This window comes from Ambystoma mexicanum, chromosome 4p, assembly GCF_040938575.1.
Source record: "Ambystoma mexicanum isolate Mex_15411 chromosome 4p, UKY_AmexF1_1, whole genome shotgun sequence".
Lineage (NCBI taxonomy): Eukaryota > Metazoa > Chordata > Amphibia > Caudata > Ambystomatidae > Ambystoma > Ambystoma mexicanum.
In genome coordinates, this window is record NC_090927.1 from 659,152,610 (window position 1) to 659,167,760 (window position 15,151).

Here is a 15,151-nt window from a genome sequence, read left to right on the forward strand (position 1 = left end):
TTACAGCCATGCACCAGATTCCTATTGCTAACGCATAACCACATACAGCTTTAAATAGTATGCATCCAAGTTTTAAATTGGAACCTGTAGAAAGTAAAAACTGAACTCAGAGGAAAATACTTGGCAATGAGTTCCCGAGGAATGGAGCCAGAAAAGAAAAATACAACCTGCCCAGGCAAGCATGCTTACATCGAGTATGCTTAAAAAAAAGCAAAGGAATATTGAGGCGCTTGAGTAGGAAGATGGGGACAGGTCGGGAAGAGAGAAAAAACGGCCCAGAACTGTGCAGGCGGTGATGAACTGTACAAAGAAATCCTTTGTTTGATAGGAAGCCAGTGAAAGTGATGCAAAGGGGGAAGCATGCGTTTGACAAGTAGATTAGATGATTCAGATAGCGGCATTCTGTAAAATGTGCTGCTGAGAAACCGGATAATTCGGAAGTCCTAGGGAAGCGCTGTTTAGAATAATCAAAACAAGACTGCACCATAGACATAACCTAGATAAATCAACTTGAGCAGTTTAAGTATGGAAAGATTTACTTGAGTGGACATAATGGAAAAAACAGGAGGACATGTATTTTTAATTTTAAGTATGTAATTTTTTTTAATACCCGAGTTTGGTTTCTAAGTGCGGATACGGGATTCAAACCTCTGTTGCTCTGCGTGGTCTTGCTTCCAAGACAAGTACGTTGCTACTGTGCTTTCTTCTGATTTTCATAGTGTATGGAGAGTCAAGTGCAAGATGATAGTTAATTTTGATCCCAAGGTATTTGGCCACTGCATTTGGAGGTGGTCAGCGACCCATAGAGTCAGCCAAATCTGGGTGCCCTCAGACCACACTTCGCCTCCTACCAAAAGAACCCCAGTTTTTGCTCACAGCTCATCTCTACTCACCCACTGGGCAAGAGCATTCATGAAATGATTCCGTTTTTCATAGATTGCAGAGGTGGCAACTTCCAGCCTTAACAACAATTATCTGTCATCTGCATAGCTTTGATTACAGTATTAACACTTTCAGCTGATTTAGCCTTTCATGACAGAAAGTAGAAAAAGTGCAAATATACAGTGTACGATGAAAACACACAAAGATAAAATACATTAAATACATTAAATACAATTCTTCTAACGGATAATGGTTGAACTACATTAGGAAGGCAATGATGACCTAAAACTACTTCAGCTACTTACAGCCACATGTCAGGCTGGGAGCTATCTGGGGAGAGCAGGGGGAAGAAGTGAAAGAGAATATATAAATAACTTCAATGATCGCAGCCCAAGATCACTGCCTTGCCAATGCAATCAGAGCTTATAGGCAGCCCACCTTGATTGTTCTCTGGTCCCATGCCCCGTGTAGACAACATGCAGTTGCTTTAGTGACTTCAGATTCCTCCAATAAATGCTAGACTGTCTCAGGAGTCGTCAGACGTGGCAGCTGGAACAAAGCGATGCCTTCTTGACGTCGATGATGTGCGAGGTCCTTTACTCTGTGCCCTCTAAGGTGCTGGGGACTGTGTTGGAGATGCTGGAGTCTCCTGAGCCAGGCCGCTCTGAAGCCGGTGAAGGAATGAGAAGGAGCATCTTGGGGAGCCCTGGGGAGCCACAGAGCCTGAGAGCCATGGGGGAGTTTTAGCTTAGATGACGTGCTTCCTTCACTCCACTACATGATCACAAGGATTGAAGAGAGACCTGCCAAGCTCCTAATCCCAAGGAGAGATGAAGGGGGCGAAGTGTAGAGAGGAGGTGTGGTCCTTTGTGGGAGTCCTCAGTGGGAGCGTGGGGTGGAGGTGGAGGAGGAGGCCACGTTTTTGAGGCTTGGAGTTTTTGAGACCCTGAGACCCGTATAGAAAGTCGGGGGAGAGAAGGGGGGAAAGTGTAGTTAAAAAAAACAGTGGTGCTTTTGTCAGTGGTGCATGGTGCATTGCGATGGTCTGTGGCACCTGTTGTTTGTGGTGATGGAGGCAACAGGTGTTATGGCATGATAGACAGGCTGGTGATAGTGTGGGTCTGAGTTATCCACTCTGAGGCCATGTTTATAGCCCATAGTCCATTGTTCATAGTACTAATACTGTGCATACCCTCTTGCACCACCCAATATCCACTACTTCCCAATATTTTAACACCACAGTATTTTAGCCCCTAACATTGAGCACCCTTCTAAAGCAATGCATTTAAAACCTGAACAATATTTCCCAGTAGTAGCTGGTCAGCATACAAGCAGGCAATATGGAAGCTGGGCCCACTTTGAAGCTAAGACAAAGATGCATCACAAGTGTTGTTCCCAAAGAACCTATAACAGGCACCATGGGCCAATCTCTTGGATGACAGGGTCAAGAGCAAGGAAATGTAGTGGACCCCAAGGGTTCCACAGGCGATGGTACTGGTTCTGGCACTGGAGGTGGGTTGGCTTCCTAAAGTATTTACCCACTTGAGGATGATGAAAGAATCAAGGAACCTCCAGCTAGTGGGACAATGGTTCCAGTTATGACTGGCTCAGCCAAACATGTGTTCTTCGCAGCAAGCAGCAGAATTGGTAAGCGCTCCACAGTTATAGCCGTGATTGACGAGGGTGAGCCTATGGCATTGATATCTGCTACTGACAGATGCAGGATTAAAAATGAACTGTATCCAAGTTAATACATTCTCCAGATCTCTATGCCTGCTTTAGCCACCCATTTACGGCAACTCGTTTCAGTTTTGCGATACCAAGCGCACATGGAAGAGATCATGAGCTGTCCTCTCCCTTAAATTTAATTCGAATGTTGACCCCCATCAGGAAAACTTGACTTTAGCCTACCCCCTACTCAGTAAAATACTTTGAGGCAGGAATAGTGTCTCTTTTACTGACTGCATGGCCAGCCCCTCTGAATACACTAATGCAATAGCAGACTGTACTACATTCATCTCCAGTGACGATCTCCTCAAGGAGGCTTTACCCAAAAGCAAAGCAAGAATGAGAAATCTGCACAAATATATAAAACAGGCAAAATATGGACCAGAACCCATTATCTCATTCGCTCAGCCAGTCGCAGCAAGCCTCAAGCATTGTATGGATTCCATCACCATATCAACAAACCTTTAAGGTCACTCCATGAAGGAAGTGATGAGGAAAAGGTGCCCTCATCTTGTGATGGGGAAAAGGTGCCTTCATCTTGTATGAAGCCCTCTGTGAATCTTGAGCCTCTGGGGGGTATTCATACATCACCTGAAACACACACGCAGCCTCTTTGTGGGAGGTGCAGGTGTAATGGTTGAGCAAATACTGCACCTCTATCCAAGAGTATAAGTTTGAGCCCCATGACGCCAACCTGCCAGGCCTCTTCTCACATTATGCTGGCTCAGCGGAGCTGTACAATCTTGGCTCAAAGCTTCTATTGACTCATGTTTCAACCCTCTCTTAGGGAGGCACAGACAACAAGAAGAAATGGAAGAGCCAAAATGAGCAAGTGACCTCAGGGAAGTATTTAGCGAAGCAATCAGAGTCATGAGGAGTGGGCGGCTACCAAAGCAGGTGTGCACTCGGGACTTACGCTTACTGCTACCACCACCTCAGCCTCAGAAGGGTTAAGGAGAGAATCTGCCCCCAACCATAACTATAAAACCAATCACATAGAACGATCTGTGGTTGTTCCCAGCAACACACCCAAATGGACTCTCCCATTTTGCCAAGAATTTATTTAGGAGGCGTAGCAGTCACAGCTTTTGCTATAAAAGCAGTAGCTGGCACATATGCCCACAGTGCAGGCATACTGGCACATATTGACTCAGAAGTCACTACAGAATAGCACCCCACTTCAGCTATGGTGGTAATAGAAGAATTTAAATTGTGCAGAGTTGCAGGCAATCTGGGGCCCATGGTAGAGGGAAATAGCCTATCTGAGCTTCTTGGCGACAAACTTAATATGGTAATGGTGAATGTCCCGGAGCATTCAGAACCTGAAAATAGTTCTGGCCTATTAAACAAGGTAAACAGGTTGCTAATCAGAAAACTAGGTGAAGCCACAATTTTGTGGTCCAATGTGAAACTCGTCAAAAGAATTACTATAAAGGTAAAAGATACTCCATGCAATGTAATTATCATTGGATGTGGAAAATCTAGCTTATTATCCTTTATAAGAAAAACGTACCTACTCACTAATCCCTTCTGCAAAATCTGACTGATCTTACCTAATGGTTGCACCGTCCCCGTTCCTGCTATGGCCTTCTCTGTAAGGTGTCAAGGGGTAAAAAGAAAGGCTTCAAATACTATTTTTAACACCTGAACCTCTACATGCAGAAGCCAACTAAGGTCTGTCCCCTTCCCATTGGGCTGCCAAATTCCAGAGGCAAATACAACAAACAATTGCTGAGTTTCTGATGATCAGCTATAAGCCACAAGGTGACTATCTGTTGTGAACACCAGCTCCACAGTTGATAACCTTGTCGATGAAACGCAAATCACCATGTGGTTGGACCTGAAACTGAATGTTCCTGGCATCCCTCAGAAGTTGGCGGACCTGGATTTTAAAATCTTTGTCCCCGACTTATATGTATTTTCTTTCTAAGAAACATGGGCCCTGGGCAATGGATCCTTGGGGGTTATCGCAAATTCTTTAAAAGCACTGAAATATATGGGAGGCCTCCAGATGTAATGTAGGGCAGGAGCAGGTACCACAGCACGTCACATTTTCCCACAAAGACAAAATCACATAATGATAATGTTATCTTAATATTGAATATCCTTCTCCCGCATCCTGGATTGTAAGGCGCCTGGTGGCACTTACAGTTCACATCATACATAATGTTATAATCATTCAATGCATACATTAAAACTTGCTGGCTTGATGTATGCATTCGGGTCAATATACAATTTGCTACAAAATATACCATGAATGGATATCAAGATATACCCACTTGACAATATTCATACCATGTTTTAATTGAAGGTGATCTGTTCATACCGTACATTTGAGCAAACCTTTACTTTTGCAAAGAGATGCATACTTTTCTGAATAGATATATTGCATAATGTTTAAATGCATTCCCCTGTTACATTGTGGCACTGCTTTTACTGGATCTTAGGCAAACACCTGCAATCCATTCCACTGGATCACTGGATGTGGTAACGTTTGGCTGAGGTTTTCATTGGCATTTGGTGTTTGGTTTGGCTCCTTATCAGTAGTGTTAAATTTGCACACTGTGGTATTGATAACTATCAGAGCTACTTCATTGTGAACAGATATTTTTTTTTGATTGATTTTGGCAAATTTGACAGCTTGGGGGCCCATGCCCATGATGGGGAGTGTTTGTTACAGGCATCTGTCGGTGTGCATTGTCACACAAGTGAGTCTGGTCCTAGTGGACCGATATAGTTCACTGGGCACATACAGTAGAAGCTAAGGCTGCCTGTCAAAAATGTGGTTTGGCAGCCAGCATAGCCTTAACCTCTGCCATCTGACACACCTAGGTCAGTTAGCCCTGTTGGCACCAGTTAGCGATCAGAGAAAGGAATGTAAGCTGTTTCGAGATTAATGCCTCCACTTAAAATTTCAAAAAGGTACCGGGGAGGCAATATGTAGGTAAAGGCCTCAAATCGGATGTTACATAGGTAAAAGTGATGAATGTTTATAGCAAATTTAAAGGTGATTAAAATGATCTGCTTCCATGGCTAATTGCAAAGTATAAAGGCCTCAGATCAGGGATGTGTGTCTGAGTGGGTGTCTTCATTGTTTTGACAGTTGCACACATATGAGCTGCTTCCTTGTGAACCATGTCATTGTCATGCGACTTGGACTGGGCCTATTAAACTGTATCAATCATCCTCGAATAGGAGGGTATACAGGGCCAGTAACGGGCCACCAGCCTGAGCTTCAGTTTTTCAATGGGCACTTAGGCTCTCTAAATGTAGCCATGTTTCTCGGCGGAATCGCTTTCTATTGTCTACTGCAGGATTAAACACAGGTTTCTTTTTTTGCAATCCTACCCTTGCTTTGCAAATGCCTCTGGCGGACAGCCCTGGTTATCTAGCTAATCCTTTTCAGGTATCCTCCTTTGGGAGTTCTCAGATCTTTGATCAGGCCTTCCCACTTCAGCTAATGCAAACTTTTCTGCTTGTTTCAAAGTCTCCACTTGGATCCTAAACAAGGGCCACATCTCTAGGAGTAACCGTTATGCTTGACCCAAACCATCTTCATTGAAGGGCTCTTCTCAAGATCCACATGTTTAACTAATCGATACCCTGGCATGAGTTGGTGTCGATCAATGCAGTAATGAACAGTACAAACACACAATTTGTTTATCATGCTGCACTATATAAATGATCACTCCCTCCCATATTTCCACCTATTATATGCACATTTCCAAATGTACAAAATGCATGCCAATACACAATGTATACAGGTCAGTATGCAATGGGGCTCATTTTCCAAGTCCCCGGAGCATAATTCAATTTGCTAGACACGCATAAAGGTGTTACTCCAGCATTAATACCTTTGTTTGCTCTCCAGAACAGGCTTGTGCTTTTCAAAGGCAGTGGGGGGACATGGAATGAAAGTTGTGTTTCTCTGCCTCCCTTTTCCCCTCCGCCTCTGAAAGTCACTTGGCTCTACGCCAACATAGAACGTTCATGCTGGTGTAAAACCAATGGCTTCCTAGAGAATATACCTTTTTTTTGCACCAGCAAAAAGCAGGCTAATTCCATAGGAATCCGCTGTAAACACTGCCTGCCATGCATCAACGGTATGCACCATTTTCTCAGTTTGCACTGTATATTTCAAAATGGAGACACAAAGGATTTTTTTCCCAGCATGTTAGACCTGATGAAAATGACAAAGAAGTGTAAACTTACCATGATCCTTCCATACAATTCACATATTTGACAGACGTGAGCTAAAATGGGTGTGCCCTGATGTACAGACTATGCATTGCAGAATATATTAAATTGACCTTAGCAAACAAACAAAAAAAAACAAAAAATGTGTTTGCCTCACTATATTATATATTATACAGATTGTGGTGCCCTTTTTAATGTTTTCCAGCGGTCACCGATTCATTTTAATCCGACATTTCCAGGTTTCACTTAACTTACTTGATGTAAAAAGACACTTTCTGATGAACTTTTCCCGTGAAGCGAGTCGCAGGTCGTGCTGTTTTACAGCAGCTGAACTCGCACGTGCCTCTGTCCGCTCTGGCAACGTTGTCTCCTGGTGGAAGCAGGGGCTTTCATCTAATTCTCCCTGTCAAACTGTCTGAGCACAACAATGATGGCAGAGTATCCAGAGACTCGATATGCAGATGGGCAGCGGATGATGGGAACTGTGACAAAGGGACATCCGATCAATCCATTCTCTGAGGAGACATCCCAGTGTGAGGTCCAACAGTAAATGATGAGAGCGCAGGCTTCGTGTAGATGCCCACTCTGGCGACTGGAGAATTAAGCCCGTAGGACGACAACGCATTCCTTTAAAGGATTTTCAATGTATACTTGAAAACATAGCCAACTAAATCACATACGGACACTGGTACAGAGCATTGATTATGTACGGAATACAGGTTTTCACAGTGGTGAATTTACTACCCCAGGGGCTTGCGAGCCAGAGAGCCAGTCAGATTTGGTCTAGCGAATTAATAACTTTAAAGGCTTAAAGGTGGCACCATAGGTGTACCTGGTGTCACCGGGGTCGGTGATATCTTCGTTTGAAAGTGTAGTTTCTGAAATCTCCCCCTCCCCCGACTCCTCACCTTCGTCTTCCTTCCAAGAACCCTTCTTTTCTTTTCTTTGAGCTGAAACCTTTTTTTTATGAAGATAGGGACGACCCCGGAAGGAAGCCACCGTGCCCCCCAAAGAGGGGAGACCAGGGGGCCCCACCCCCGGGATCGACCAAGAGGGGAAAAAGCCCTTAGGCACAAAAAACCCCTGTATTATAGTTGGGTGTCTTGTAGGCGTGGAACCAGGAATACTTGCAAGGTAAGAGCTGGTGGAAAGTGACTGGAGGCAACACGTTGAGTGAATACTCAGAACTCAGGCAGTCCAGTAAGCGGTCCGAGGATCTGGTACACAGGCTAGGAGAGGAAGTAACTAATACAGAAAGCAAAGGCAGTCCAGGGGAACAGGCCGGAGTCTGGTACACGGGAGGTCACAGCAAGCAATACTGAAGGTAGGCGTGGGAAGAGCGGAAAGTAGAACAGACAAGAAGAGAAAAAAAGCGGTAAGTGAAGATGGGAAGGAGGGAGGGTAAGCAAGTTGGAAGGAGGGCAAGGGAGACGGGTGAATGAAAGCAAAACCAAGGGAGTGAGAGAAAGGCAGATAGGACTAGCGGAAGGAGGAAGGAAGAACAGAAGGGGCCGGACAGGGTACGAGGACCCAACCAGCAAACAAGCGAGAGACTCGTAAGAAAGCCACAGGCAGCAAGCAACTCAGCTAACGGACGAAACCGGAAGCGTTGCGACGCATCCGTGACCCGGAAGTGGCCGGTTAAAACACTGGGCCGCGGAGCGCCCATCCAATCAGAATCAGAGGAAGGGAAACCAGGAAACAGGGGGTGTGGCCGAAGCGAACGGAGCTAAGTTCCGCATCGCCAGAGGCTCCATAGACATCAGGAACTCGGCGGTATGACACCTGGGCACCAATGGAAGAAGCATCTGAAGTTTGGCGCGAGATGGCCTTTGAAGAGCCTCAACATCAGACGTACCGCTACATATTAACTGAGTATGTTCTTTGCATAGATCATGTCAGGAGGCTTAAACACAAGGCATTTCCATAACAGGCCCAATGAGGCAAAAACCAATGGTTGCAGGTCAATAGGAATGTAGGGCAATGACTGGCCAAACCAACCGGCAGAGGCATTGCTGGGGGGGGGGGCTAGCTATTCCCGAGTCCCGACAGTGCCGACATTAGCATAGACCTGGGTCTTTTCCAGCCCTAGCAATACCCCTGCGTCTGGGTTTGAAGAAAGACCGCCATGGCCAAAGAACGTGATTGAATAATTAAAAACTGCCAACAAACAACCATACAGAGTGTCTACGGTGGTGGGGAGGGAGGTTGATATTTCTAATTTCGGCAACATATTGCTAACACTGAATCATTCTGGCCGCATGCATCAACTGATGTATGTATGTGGTATGGTATTTTATGTTATGGTACAGGGCTTTATACCATACACTGCTGCCATTTCCATTTTCTCCAATGGCACTAGGGCTCTGGAAAGATTGGTGGTTGAAAAGAGAGGCAAAAATCAAGTTGGCTTTCCTGTTTCGTTGATGTGCGCATCCCTGAAGTCCTCTATGTGTGGGTTTGTTTTACGGTTTCCTGTGTTTATGGCAAAGAGGAATCTGTGTCCGGTGGGGACCTCATGCAGCCCGTATGCTAGAATATGTGAGGTTTGAAAGCTGGTTGTATCAGTGAGTTATCTTGTTTGAAGTCATATGGGGGCAGGGGGATATTTAGATTGGTGGTTGATCTACATATAGTGCTTTTGTTCATAGAAGTTGATAGTGTTAGTGCATGGTGGTTGGTAGAGGCCTAGTGTATGGTTTTGTGCATCCATTTGATGTGCTGATGGTAAAGTCATGGTCAGGGTGCCACGTAGGTGGCGTGTCTATAGTGGAGCCCTTCGGGTGAGGTGCTTGGAAGGGGACATCCTGAGGAATCCCTAAAATGATTGAGAATGATTTCCAAAGACAATACAGCATAAGGATTCCAGGAAGGGCAGAGTTTGTCAATGCTTTCTAGATACAGTTCTCTTAGTTCATGGTGTGATATTTAAGAGCCAATGGTGCAAATTAACATTGGTCATCTGTGTGATTCACCGTAGGTTACAAACTGCATTGGGCACCAGGGACGAGCTCAGCAAAGAAGATGTGCCCATGGTTAATCACAGCAAAATTCACCATGGAGCAATTATTATATTGGAATCCAAAGTGCAAAGTATAGTTTGTTTGTTTGTTTATTTGTTTGTTTGTTTGTTAATTGATTTATAAAGCGCTCCACACCCGCAGGTATCTGGGTGCATTACAGCAATATGCAATGTCTTAGTTAAAATAAAATAAAAATACATCTTATATTATTACATAGTCAGAATGTATGCCGAAACATTTTTGACACGAATGGGAGATCCAGTGAATGCAAAGGGTAAAATACAGGGGTACAGAAATGGCGCTAACATTATTAACAAAGTCTTAATCATAGTAGTGAATCACCACAGGAGCTTTGGTGTAAATTCTGAATGGCAATCAATGGGGTGCCTTGGCTAATTGGAAGTTTGTAAAGCATTTTTTGGAATATGTGGCGATCCTGGATTCTACAAATTCCCTTTTGAAGCGAGATCATGGGTTTTGCTTTGATGTAGAGAAGGCTGCTCCTGCGAATCAAAGGTTTTTTTAGGTGTATAGTCTTGCTGGGTGTCTCCTTGGTTTGTATAGGATAATCTTTCATTAGATGAATTTGTCCCCACAGTTCTAAAGAGCTCTATGAGGAATGCAAAGTACTCTGAAATGGATTCCTGTCATGACTGGTAGCCAGTGGAGTGACGTATGAGCTTGTTTAATGTGTTCTTTTCTGTCGAGTAATAATTTCCCATTGTGTTCTGGATGCATTGACGTTTGTTTGTCAGGTAATTCAGAAGCCCGGAATATGTGCTCTTGACAGAGCCTATTCTTATAAAACCAAAGATATGATGACAAGGGTCCTTTGTGGGAAGATGCATAAGGGCATTACCCACCTGACTGAGCATCAGGGGTAGAAACATTGTGCTTCTACTATGTTAAATTGCAGTCCTAAGATTGGCCCATTGTCAATTAGCATGCTCAGATTCTTACCACTTAAGTCGTTTCTGGGCTGGTACCCATTTCTGAAGGGGCTTCCTATGGTGTGTTGGTGGGTGAGGAGACAATGATCAGCGTCTTATCTAGGTTTACACCTCATCCATGCATTCACTTGGGCATGGCAGTTGTTGAGGCCCGTGACTGCGCCTTTGCTGGTAGTCATTTCGAAAATGATTTCTGTCATATGTGTAATTGTACGAGGTACGTTTGTGCTTTTTAATTATCGTGACAGGTTCGATTCTTCAGTGCTTCACAGGGTATGTTGTGTGAGCTTGATCTGGACGGGGTTGACCACATCATTTCTATTATCTTCTCAAGGAAAAACCTTGTCCACTGTAGCACAGTATTTCCCTGTCCTGCTTCTTCCAGTCTGTTTAATTAGTTATTGTTGGTTGACAGTCAAAATCTGATGTTTAGGAGGAAAAGGGCAGAGGTGATGCTGGCATTCTTTTTCACCATAAGTGCATTGAAAATGGATAAATATGTTGATTCCATTCCCCCAATTGGTCTGAATCCTAAGTGGGCATGGTCCAAGATATTGTTGGACTATTTTTCATGACATAAGTATACATTTTTCCAGGATTTTAGCAGGGACTGGTCTGCAAGCAGCAAGTAAAGGTCCTCATTTTGAATCGTGTGACAAGAACTTGGGGCTGGAGGGGGACAGTAAAGTAGACCTCTGTGTGAAATGAGAAGGTATTCTAGCCACTGCCCTGACCAATGCTGAGTGAACGCCTGACAAACTCCTTCTTGTCCTGCCCAAGATAGGGCCTGATTTGATGAGCTGAATTCCCAGCAGGCCACTGAGCACAACACCTGAGCAGGGTAGAGTGAGCTTTGAGGCATCTCTCAGCCTGCCAGCCAGCAAGACAAGCAAGAAAAATTGGGTGGTTGTTGCCCCACATTTATTTCAAGACCACCTTTCTCTTAACAAAGGGTTTGTGCCTCCCATTACCCTTAGCTGCAGCCTATGGTAACTTACTGGAGTTTACAGACTTCCTCTTTTTCCTCATCTGCCAACTCGCAGATGCTTGTTTTGTTGCACGTGTGATACAATGGGTGTCCTGTCAATTGGTCGACTGCAATTTGGTCGACTGCAATTTGGTCGACACCATTTGGTCGAATGCCAAATGGTCGAATTTTTTTTTTTTTATATATATATATATATATGTGTTTTGTGGGTTTTCGTGTGGGGAAAAAAAAGAAAAAAGAAAAAAAAGGGGGTTGGGGGGGGACCCCCCAAAAAAAAAAAAAAATGGGTAAAAAAAAAAAAAAAAAAAAATTCGACCATTTGGCATTCGACCAAATGGTGTCGACCAAATTGTCTGTCGACCAAATGTTTTCGACCATTTGACTGGTAACCGATACAATGTATTGATGTGTCAGAGAGGGAGAGGGGGATTGACAGGAGCAGTGTATGCTAGTGAAATGGGACCTGTATGCAAGAGGCCAGTGGTGGGAGTGTAGTGTTGCATGTTGTTTTACCTTGTAAGGCCCATTACCCTAGTACCCTCACTAACCATCTCCCCTTTAAGATATCCTGCCATCTTACACTAAATACACTAACCCCCCACAGATGGCCATCACATGCCTGGCCTTGAGCACAGCAACACTAATCGAGCTACGACTAAGCCTTGGACTTCGACGACTAAGGACTTGTTAGCCCTGACACACACTCTCACATCATCAGCTAACCAGTCCAAAAGAGCTGTAGTCTATCAGATCTTGGGTTCCTCCCTACGGACAACATACTTCCAAGTTTCTTCCGACCTGCCCCCATCAACACTGCAGGTATTGCATCTGACTTTCCCACTGTTCCTTTAATGACCCCCCCCCCTGTTTTCTTACAGAGCCAAACGTGCACATGGGCACAATACAAGACTGCTTACATTACAGTACAATAAAGTGGTCCTCCTTTCTATTGTGCAATTATAGTTGCAGAGGCAATCTCAAAGACACTTAGCAAAATTCAATACATTTGTGGAATCTTTGGCTACTGTGGTTGCTATTTCTGTGAGATCATTGCTTGGAGCTAAGTCAAACATTGCTGGATTATAAAGCCACAATTACAGAGTTTGGGGAAAATAGGTTTTGATGCACATTGAAGTTGTCATTGTTAAGCTCTTGCTTTCACCTTCAAATAACATCTTGTCACACTCCAGGCATTCCCTGCCTCTCCTTGCATGCTGATGAAGCAATGGTGCGGGCCCTGAGCAAGGACCCTTCCTTACTGCCGGAAACCAGCCTTCCATGCTTCTGTCAAGTCACATTTCCGTTTGAGCCAAAGGCAGGGGTTCATGTGAGGTAGCACAGTGAATTTCCAAAATCCTTCCTGCCAAAGCAGCTAAAATGGCTGTGTCTGACCGAGTCGCAAAGCGTTTGGCTTGTTTTATTTTTCAAAACAGGTAACATTACTGTTTGTTGAGTAGGAGCTCATGGCAAAAATAGACGTTTCACAAGTAAAACTGCACCTAGTGCTGGAAATGCAAAACAATGTCCGGTGTGAACTCCCCCAGCCCCTTTCATGGGGGTCGTCAGAGGAATGTGGGTAGAAATAGAATAATGCGGGATGCCCTGAGTACCGATTGCTGGCTGCTTTGCCTTTTGGGAACATAAGAGTGACCATGAATTTGGCCTGTGATAGTTTAGTTTATTTACTTATATAGCGCACCTAACCCAAGGGTATCTGGACGCTTTTACTTGGATACGTAGTAGGTTACAGAACACAGGACAAGTAATAACAAATTTACAAAGTTACAAAGTCATAATCAAATATTAGGGAGTTTACAGAGAAATTAAGTCAGGCAGGTTCCGACTTTACAAAAGAATTTACAGTCGACCCTGGTGCTTGCAGGTCTACAATAACCAGGATATGTGATCAGTACATAATGTCTAACTTGTCTATACAATATATACAGTATACTATGTGAGAGCTAGTCAGACATGCTAGCTAGAACTCTGGGAGAAGAGCCAGGATTTAGTCTTGACTCTGATGGACCAAAATGAGGTTTTTGCTCTAATGGCTGGTGCGAGCAGATTCCGAAACTTGGCCCCTAGCACTGGAAAGCTGGAACCTCCTGCTGTTTTTAAGTTGTATTTTGGGATGGTGAGTCAGTTAAGGTAGCTGGATCTAGTAGGTCTGTCTGAGCTGTAGAAAATGTGTCCATCAGGTATTTCAGTGCTGTGTTAGAGAGACATTTGTGTGTGATGACTAAGGATCGTAATGTGATAGTAATAGTAATTCAGGCATTCAATCCTTCTGAGCATGTAACGTTGACTTCACAATACTCACCCTAACAGTAAAATGTCAGCAGATCATGGGCCATATACACTTCTGTGGACCACTTTGCATTCATGCTAAGGCTGTTTTCATGAGCAATGGGCGACAAATTAATGCAGCTTGTAAATAAATGATATATGGCTGCAAAATGAGAGACTTCTGGAGCGTGTTCGAAAAGCACACAGGATAAATTGCAGGCAGGGGCTGAGAGCGCCCCTGGTAGAGTGCGTTGCACATCAGACCTCCATGCAATGGGGCCACGACAAGACAGTTGTGACTTGTTCTGGCCCAATTCTTCCCCTAGTTGCACCTGTCCATGCGGTGCAGTGGCTTCCTTAACATCATGTGTAAGAAAACATACTCTACAGCAACCAAACAATGCATTTTGTGTCGTCTAATTGAACTGTTCTGCTGTGTGATACATGCATTTAATGAGCTTCTTCGTTTCTTTTTTTCTCATGCTTAATAGAGAAGAAAATCCCGTTATTCTGACCTTGACTTTGAAGTAAGTGGGACATGTTTCTGGTTTACTTGTTTTCTTTCTTGTATTCGTTGTGCGGCTGTGTGAAGTTATAACACGTTAGGTGGCATTGCATGGCGCATTGCATAGCACATTGCAGAGACAGCAGCACCCAGCGTCCTAGCAATTGAGTTTCACTTTGATTTGCCAAGATGCAGGGCAATGCACAGCCAGTAGAAGCTCCCTACTCCTCCTCCTTAGCAGGAAGGAAGAGAAACACAGTGGCTCATTGTCAAAGGATTGCTGACTGCGGGGCACGCAACCTGCTGCTCTCTGGCAGATGTTCTGGACTACTCCCCTGCCCATTCATCAATGACTAAGCTGGCTAAGACTGCTGGCAATTTCAGTGCAAAACGACAGGAGAGCCAGGAATTGCAGCCCATGGCAACCCCACCAGCGCAAACAATAAGTGATGCCTCAAGGAACCCAGTGTGTGTTCTGACTGGGGTGGGGGGTTTAAAGTACCTACCCTGTACATGGTCACAGGATACTCATGCTAGCACCACTCACGCTGACGCTGTGCTTAAAATACTGTTTTCATTGGGGTTGCAGATG

General features: G+C 44.4%; 1 protein-coding gene across 7 annotated transcripts in view; it reads left to right on the top strand.

Moving 5' to 3' along the window:
* The window catches only part of ADGRB3 (adhesion G protein-coupled receptor B3), a 1,879,974-nt gene that overhangs the window by 1,759,063 nt on the left and 105,760 nt on the right, over positions 1-15,151 (top strand). For 6 of the 7 annotated variants that reach the window (XM_069606193.1, XM_069606199.1, XM_069606200.1 and 3 more), the window contains one exon: positions 14,546-14,581. The exons of the other annotated variant lie outside the window; for it this stretch is intronic. In XM_069606193.1, coding sequence (XP_069462294.1) covers positions 14,546-14,581 — 36 coding nt within the window. The remainder of the gene's footprint in view (positions 1-14,545; positions 14,582-15,151) is intronic. 7 annotated transcript variants of the gene reach the window in all.